Source organism: Thamnophis sirtalis, unplaced genomic scaffold (assembly GCF_051295495.1).
Source record: "Thamnophis sirtalis isolate CommonGarterSnake01/CBP01778 unplaced genomic scaffold, rThaSir2_p1.2 scaffold_4, whole genome shotgun sequence".
NCBI lineage: Eukaryota > Metazoa > Chordata > Lepidosauria > Squamata > Natricidae > Thamnophis > Thamnophis sirtalis.
In genome coordinates this window covers 135,913,528-135,922,360 of record NW_028261384.1, presented here as the reverse complement: position 1 = coordinate 135,922,360, position 8,833 = coordinate 135,913,528, and the positions used below count along the sequence as shown (strand labels likewise).

The 8,833-nt window shown below is 38.7% G+C and overlaps 1 protein-coding gene across 1 annotated transcript in view; it reads left to right on the top strand.

Annotated features, from left to right (window-relative positions):
• Window positions 1-241: 241 nt before the first annotated feature.
• LOC148046807 (vomeronasal type-2 receptor 26-like) overlaps window positions 242-8,833 on the top strand; it is a 9,007-nt gene continuing 415 nt past the window's right edge. Inside the window, exons 1-6 of the mRNA XM_087714974.1 lie at window positions 242-321; window positions 1,468-1,759; window positions 3,354-4,205; window positions 5,624-5,851; window positions 6,791-6,917; window positions 8,350-8,833. The exon at window positions 8,350-8,833 is cut by the window's right edge and continues 415 nt beyond it. Coding sequence (XP_087571100.1) covers window positions 242-321; window positions 1,468-1,759; window positions 3,354-4,205; window positions 5,624-5,851; window positions 6,791-6,917; window positions 8,350-8,833 — 2,063 coding nt within the window. The remainder of the gene's footprint in view (window positions 322-1,467; window positions 1,760-3,353; window positions 4,206-5,623; window positions 5,852-6,790; window positions 6,918-8,349) is intronic.

The window sequence follows — 8,833 nt, the reverse complement described above, 5'->3', positions numbered from 1 at the left end:
TCAGATAGAAAATGATGGGATTTCTGATTATGTGCATTGTCTTAATCATTGAAAGAACCACTGAAACACAAACTTCCTTATGGACAGGAGACACAAATATTTTCCCTATGACAAATACCTGAAGATGTTATTCCTTCTGATTCTCTTGGTGCAGAAAGCAGTTACTCTGAGCTGCCCTGCGAGCGATGCTTTCCCTGTTCCCCATGAGTGGTACCAGCCTGGTGACCTCATCGTAGGTGCGATGGTGTCTCAGATAATTCGCCCTTTTTTTGAAATTGAATTTAAGGAACATCCTTCTCTAAAACCTTATGATTTACCGCTGTAAGATTTTTGTTTTCTTTCCATTCATTTTCTAATCTTAGCCAGATCTCCCAAAATTGCTTATATGACTAAAGCTCTTTGAGAAGAATAGAGTAGAACAGAACAGAACAGAATAAAACAGTGAATTAGAATGGAATGGAATAGAATATAATTCTTTATTGGCCAAGTGTGATTGGACACACAAGGAATTTGTCTTTGGTGCATTTGCTCTCAGTGTACATAAGGAGAATAAAAACACATTCAATAAGAATAAAAAGATACAACACTTAATGATACTCAAGATTACTGATAAGCTATCAAATCATATGAGGAAACAAAAAAAAAAAACAATATAAATTGAAAGATACAACCGACATGGTTATAGTCATAAGTGGGGATACTAGGAAGGAAGAGAAGAAGAATAGTAAAACATTCTTTGTAAATTATTGAAAGTGTTGTGGGAATTACTTGTTAAGCAGAGTGATGGCATTCAAAAAACCTGTCTTTGTGTCTAGATGTTGTGGTGTGCAATTCTCTATATTGTTGTTTGGAGGGTAGAAGTTGAAATAATTTATGTCCAGGATGCAAGGTTTCTGTAGATATTTTCACAGCCCTCTTTTTGACTCATGCAGTATACAGGTCCTCAATGGAAGGCAGGTTGGTGACAATTGTTTTTTTTTCTGCAGTTCTAATTATCTAAATCTGTGTTTGTCTTGTTTGGTTGCAGAGCCAAACCAGACAGTTATGGAGATACATATGACAGACTCAATACTTTCTCAGCAGTTGATAAATGCATAAATATAAATGCATTGTTACTCCCAAAATAAGTTAATTAAAATTAACTAGTCTGTGCAGTCACTCCCCGCATACTTTACATATATTAAAAGAGTGATGCTTGCTGGTTCTGTTCTATTTTGTGCCAAACTGTAGAAATAAATGAGAGAGCTTGAAAAAAAATAAAGACTTTCTTCCTAAACTTATTCATTGCAAATCAGGGAAATATTTTACATAGTTGAAAACCATAAAAAATTATTCAGTGTTTTACAAAAAACTCATCTTCTCACTTACAACAGAGACAGGAATGGTTGTTACTCATGTATAAATGCTTTCAACATAAAAGAATTGTCAACTTATTTTGCTCAATGGGGGTGTTTAAACTATTTCCAGTGTAATAACCAAATTCTACCAGCACGTCCTTGCCTTGGCTTTTGCTGTGAAGGAGATCAATGAGGACTCCCAGATCTTACCTAACATCACTCTCGGGTTCCACATCTATGACAGTTACAACAACCCAAGGATGACCTATCGTACCACTCTAGACCTTCTTTTCAAATCCCAGGAATTTGTGCCCAACTACAAATGTGATAGCCAGAAGAATCTCATGGCCATCATTGGAGGGTTAGGTCCTGATACATCATCCTTTATGGCAGAAAGTATAAATGTCTACAAAATTCCACAGGTAGTTTACGATGGAGTAAGAGAGAAAAACTGTTTTGTAATTAATAGTAGATACTAGTTGCATACCTTTCTGCAGGAATTCAATTAAATACACTTTTATCCCCCCCTCTTCTGTTTTTCCAACAACTCAATAGACTAGCTCAAGGTAATCCAACTAAATCAAAATCTTTTATTACAATCATACATGTGTTTTCACTGCCAGCCAGCAGTAGGTCAGAACTCTTCTTACTATGATTTGCTTGGTATATAATAGCAGTAGTTTAGTGTAAAACTCAACTGTTTTTCTTAGCCATTGTTGAAGGCTGAGTTGTAGGGTTAGTTAGTATTTTGCCCTGCCTTTCTGCAGGACTTCAATTTTGTTCTCTTTGCTCTCCCTTCTGCGATTGTTCTAACAACTCATTATGTTGGCTCAAAATAATCAGTCAAGAAAATTTAAAACTTTTATTACCATCATAGATTAGAAAATTAAAATTAAAATCACAAATTACAGTACATTAATCTTATTTGAAACACTGCAGTTTGACCACTATCTGTGGGAAAATCTGGAGTTGTGTCAAGAGGAGGATAGAAAAGGCTCACTAGCACTTAGAATAATAGAGTTGGAAAGAGGCCTTCTAGTCCAACCCCCTCTTCAAGCAGTAAACTCTAGACCATTACAGAGAAATCACTGCCAAGTCTCTTTTTGAAAGCCTCCAGTGATGGAACACCCACAACATCTGAAGAGAAGGTGTTCCATTGATTAATTGTTTTCACTATTAGGAAATTTCTCCCTAGTTCTAGGTTGCTTCTTTCCTTGGTTAGTTTTTATCCATGGTTTCTCAAGTTGCATTTTAGTGCTTTGGAAAATAGTGTGAGCCCCCACCCCGTCTTTGTAGGAGTATCCCAAATATTGGAATGCTGCTATCATGCCTCGTGGTTTAGGGAGGATCTCCTTTCAGCCACTTCCTGAAATCACAGCTATCAGCATTTTCACTGCTGCCCTCAACTCAGCTCCAGATTCCACCAAGCTACCTGACAACAGGTGACAACTCCACTTGCTATGTCTTGGTTGGGTCTGAAAATAAGAACTGAATTTAAAACTCAACTGATTTGGCTGGAAATTGTTGGAGTATTGGGGCTACCTGGTACTTTTGAAGATCTCTATAATAATTGTAGTAAATGAAGAGATGATTAACTCTACTCCTCCAAAAACTCATGGGCATAGTCTTCCACGTATAATTATTTTATTTTATCTGCTACAAATGAGGGAAGAAGGTAATCCAGTAAGGCTAGTTCTTAAGAATCCTTTCCTTAGGCTGAGAAGAGCTCAAAAACTCAGATGGTTAGCAAGTTTCCTGATGTTCTAAGGGGATGAACATACTGGAACTCTGTATTAGGAAACTGAGTGTGATTGTAATCTAGTTATATTTCAGATGAGAAAATATATCATCAAGGAATTTTGCTTGCTTCTCGTTTCCAGCAAATGTCATAATCTACATAGAATTGGACAAATGTTCAATGTAGGGAAAGCTTCATTGAATTTCTATCCCATAGTCTTCTTCATATTTCCCCCATGATTTTCACAAATAATGAATTTCTCTTTTCCATTCGTTTAGTTGACTTATGGTTCCTTTGCCCAAGAAGACGTTTACATTACTGAGTTATTTCCACTTTATTGCATGGTCCCCAAAGAGGAGCATCAGTACACTGGACTTATACAACTTTTTCTTCATTTTGGATGGACGTGGATTGGACTCTTTGCTTTCGAAAATAAGGAAGAGCGTTTTTTGCAGAAACTGCAGCCGTTGCTTTCACAGAACGGGGTCTGTTTAGCTTTTACGCAAAACATTCCACAGCATCTCCACTTGGAAGATTTGTCAGAATTGTCAGACTCAATCTCAATTATTTCTAATAAATTGATGGATCAAAAAGTGAATGTTTTTCTTGTCCATGGAGAATCCATCATAATCGTGTGGCTGCGAACTGTCATGTTTCTACGGGATCCTGAAAATAAAGAGAGTACGTTATTTAGGAAGGTTTGGATCCTGATGAATTCAATTGATTTCATTCTGATGGGAATTCAAAAGAGTTGGGATTTCCAGTTGTTCCACGGGGCTCTTTCCTTTACTGTGCATTCCAAGGAAGTTTGTGGTTTCAAAGAATTTCTTCAAGTCATCAAACCTTCAACCCACAAAGATGGATTTCTTCAAGAGGTTTGGGAGCAATTGTTCGATTGTTCATTTTCAAAGGCAGAATTAGCTTTATCTACGATTAGTGAAACCTGTACTGGAGAAGAGAAGTTGGAGACTCTACCTGGTCCTCTGTTTGAGTTGCAGATGACTGGCCAAAGCTACAGTATCTACAATGCTGTTTATGCAGTGGCACATTCTTTGCATCAGGCAGTGAGATCAAAATCCCAAACGAGAGATATTCAAAGGGTTGAATTTGCAAATCTGCTGCCTTGGCAGGTAATCTCAATCATTCATAACCTAATATAGCTTCTTTACTTTTGTCTATGGCTACAACTCAATAGAGAGACCGAGGCAACAAAGCTATTAGTTTTTTTTTTAAAAAAAAAGAGGATGAACTTAAACCAAGTCTTTCCTAATATCAGTATAGTCAAGGGGATTTACTGTATGCATAATTTTCATTGTATAAATACCTTTTTACCTCCACATAAAATTGGCATGTCTTGTGAATTTATCCAACCTGGTTCCAAGAAGAATTCAATTGCATTGTGCCTGAATCTACTTTTTCTGACCCCCCCAAAAAAAACATTTCTGAAATGTAGACCTTTCACTTTTCTTATTACCTTGTGAATAATTATTCTCACCAGAGTGCAGTGGTTAGAAAGCAGTACTGTTGGCTACTTGTACTGGTTGCCGGTTGCCAGCAATTTGGCAGTATGATGCCCACCAACTCAAGGAAGATCAGCCTTCCATCCTTCTGAGTTCAGTAAAATGAGGAGCCAGATCATTGGGGAAAATATGCTGATTCTATAAACCAGTGTTTTTCAACCACTGTGCCGCGGCACACTAGTGTGCCGTGACATAGTGTAAGGTGTGCCGTGGGAAAAACACCCGCCTATATTGAATATAGGCACAGAGTTAATTTTTTTTAACATTTTCTAATGGTGGTGTGCCTCGTGATTTTTTTCATGAAAAAAGTGTGCCTTTGCACAAAAAGGTTGAAAAACACTGCTATAAACCATTTAGAGAGGGTTGGAAAGCGCTGTGAAGCAGTATATAAGCTAAGAGCTATTGTTATCCAAATTTATCCTCAGCCAGTTCTCTAATCTACTTCTCCCTGCTCATGAACATTTCAGATTTGGATGCAAAGCACTCACTCTCTATCAATCTTCAAGAAGAATGACCCAAATGTCAGTCCTATTCAGCTGTGTCCTCCACCCTTGTAAAAACCCTAATGTATGTTTGAGATAATCTCTCTGTCTCTCTTTGCTCTCTCATTCTCTCTATCTCTCTTTCAAAACAATTGAGTCTCAGATGATAAAATCCAGATAAAGGAAATTTGTCAGGTCTCAGGGTGTCAAAAACCTTTGTACTAACAAAGAACAATGTAGGATGAGTTTAGAGCTGGTCCAAGTTTGATTTTCTAGTTGTTTAAAAAGTGAATATAAATCATATCTGAATCAAGTTGTATCATATCAATACCTTGGTTTGATTTTGATGTCTTAGCTGCTGTTGTTTCATCCCCCCCCTCAGAAATAACATTAAATTAATACTAGAGCAGACCTGTGTCTTTCTCTGAAATATAGATTATTTGATATTTGTTAGAGCAACGGGAAGAATGTCAAAGTGAAAATTAAATATATTGGCCACTTCTTCATTATTATTCTTCCAACTCTCTTTCATTCCCTTTCAATTAGCTCCATTCATTTCTTCAAGGCATTTCTTTTAACAATTCAGCCGGGGAGAGAATATTCCTGAATGAGAAAGGGGAAGCAACAGGTGAATTCGACATCACCAACTTGATCACTTTTCCAAATAGATCCTTTCAGAGAGTAAGAGTTGGAAAAATGGATCCTCATGTTCCCAAAGGGAAGGAATTATTCATTGATGAAGAGGTGATTGTCTGGCACCCAGCTTTTAACCAGGTGTGGATTCATTGAATCAATTATTCCTTGATGCATTATGATGCAATATTGAACATAGTTTTTTTAGAAATCTAGTTTGTGATTTTTGAAATGACATATTCTGTACAAATATCATCAAATTGACAAAATGGCATTACAATTAAAAAGATAGGTATTCACATTTGGATTGCATTTCCATTTGAAATCATAAGATACTATTCCCATAATGTTGTAGTCACAGATATTTCTTTATTCAACCTGGCATTCTCCAAACACGGCCTTTGCACATCCTTATAATGTCAACATTTCAATCAATAGTTTAAATACGTGATGGCTCAGTGGTTAAAGACACCGAGCTTGTCAGCCGGATAGCCCACTTTGAGACCTGAGCACCATGCAATAGGGTGAGTTCCCTGTCCTGCCTCAGCTCCTTCCCACCTTGGAATTCAAAAGCATGTCAATGTGAGTAGATGTATAGGTACCACTTTGGTGGGAAAGTAACAGTGTTCCTGGTACTTTTGGCGAGTAGCCCTGCTGGTCATGTATTCATGGAAAATGTCTCTGGATAATGCTGGCTTCTTCAGCCAAGAAATGGAGTTGAGCATGGGCCCTAGAGCAGTAATGGTATCCTCTTTTCTTCACTATCAGTTCAGTAGCAGGAGTTCACGTCTGGGCATGTGCAGGACCTTTTGCACATGTGCAGAAGGGCTGTGATGGCATCTTGGTGGGTGGGCAGAGCCTTGCGCCACCACCACTACTAGTTCGCCTGTACCGGTGCGAACCAGCAGAATACCACCTCTCCCCTTGAGTCAAACACAACTGGACATGGACACCTTTACCTTATAAATACACCTGGAGTAACCATTTACGAATTCAACTATCCTTCCTCCCACCATAAAGGAGAACAATACAAATTGATTATAAATTCCCCTTTGCAAAATCTTTTCTGTTTATTACTAGGTTGTTCCATTTTCTCAGTGTAGTGACCATTGCTACCCTGGATACTGGAAGAAAAGGTTGGAAGGAAAACAATTCTGTTGCTACGACTGTGTTCCTTGTCCAGAAGGAAAGATTTCAAATGAAAAAGGTAGGTTATATATTCCAGCAAATGTTCATTAGATACCATGTTTCCCAAAAAATTAGACAGGGTCTTATTTTCTTTGACCCCCGCCCCCAATAAGCACTTGGCCTTATTTTAAGGGAGTCTTATTATTTTTGAGGTGCAGGAGGCCGTGAGTGTGGTCACCTCATGACTGCTGCTGTGTTACAATATTTTTGGAGAGGGCTTATTTTTCGAGAAGGGCATATTTTAGCCCATGCGCTCAAAAGCTTGATTGGGCTTATTATCCAGGGAGGTCTTATTTTTGGGAAAACAGGGTAGACTTAAGCAAACTGTAATACACTATTTTAGTTGGACCCACAAGCAATTCCATCAATAGATACATTGACCTACAACCAGCATACGAATCCCTTAGAATCCAAATCAACCACACAGCTAACCAGAGACAGCACTGACCTTCCAGCAACTCATGCCATTCCCCCCACGCTCCCACTCACCAGCAGTTCACTTCTGAAAGAGCCTGATCTGAACTAATCTCCTTATCACAAGACTCATAGATAACTCAAAACTGATTCATCACAAGACCTGTCAGAAAATCCTCAGTTGACGCACCCATCACACCTAAGCCCTTATAAACAGAACACTGTCATCCCCTAAAATCTGCTGAAGATGTTACTTAGCCTGGTAACGAAATAATACAATACAATAGCAGAGTTGGAAGGGACCTTGGAGGAGCCAAGGTGGCGCAGTGGTTAAATGCAGCGCTGCAAGCTACTGCTAGATCAGCAGTTCAGCGGTTCAAATCCCACCGGCTCAGGGTTGACTCAGCCTTCCATCCTTCTGAGGTGGGTAAAATGAGGACCCAGATTGTTGGGGGCAATATGCTGACTCTCTGCAAACCGCTTAGAGAGGGCTGAAAGCCCTATGAAGCGGTATATAAGTCTACTGCTATTGTTACTGCTATTGTCTTACAGTGCAACCCCCTGTCTAGGCAGGAAACCCTATACCATTTGCACACCAACCCATCAGCTGGGAGAATGAACCTCCCACTATTTTAGTGTAGCAAATAGTTTTGTGACTTCTTCAAGGTGAATATTCATTTCTATAATTATGAATCACAATCTGTTCTTTGGAATATAAAGAGCGAAACTCGTAAACCACCCCACCCCAGATTTCTTCTCTGTGTTTTGGAAAAATGGGAAAAGACAAAATGATCTAAATTTTAATAAATTTGAATAAGACAGGAATGCATTTCATAGAATAATGGCTCTTCCCATTGTGCTTCTTTTATGCTGCTCTCAGATGACACAATGATGGAAAAACTGCATTTCCATAGAAACATGATCTAACTGGTAGCCAATAGGAAAAAAAACTTGAGAGGGATATGGTTGGTACCCATAAAGAATATTATTTTCAATAATATGGAATGTATTAAAAAATTCCTTGACTTTTCTTTTAGATATGGATGATTGTTTTCAGTGTTCAGAAGATCAATATCCAAATGAAGAAAAGAAAGGCTGTATCCCGAAACTGCTGGTCTTCCTAACTTTTGAAGAAACCTTAGGAATTGCCTTATCCACAGCAGTTCTTTGTTTCTTCTTCTTGACCTCTTGGGTACTTGGAACTTTTATTAAGCACAGGGATACTCCCATTGTGAGAGCCAACAACCGGTCCCTCACCTACACCCTGCTTGTTGCGCTTCAGCTCTGTTTCCTCTCCTCTTTGCTCTTCCTAGGTCAACCTGGCAAAGTGACCTGCCTTCTCAGGCAACCAACTTTTGGCATCACCTTCTCAGTGGCGATTTCTTGTGTACTGGCCAAAACCATCACGGTGGTTGTGGCCTTCATGGCCACTAAACCAGGATCTCACCTGAGGAAATGGATGGGGAAGAGATTGGCCTTTTCTATTGTCCTCTCATGCTCTCTCTTACAAGTATTTCTTTG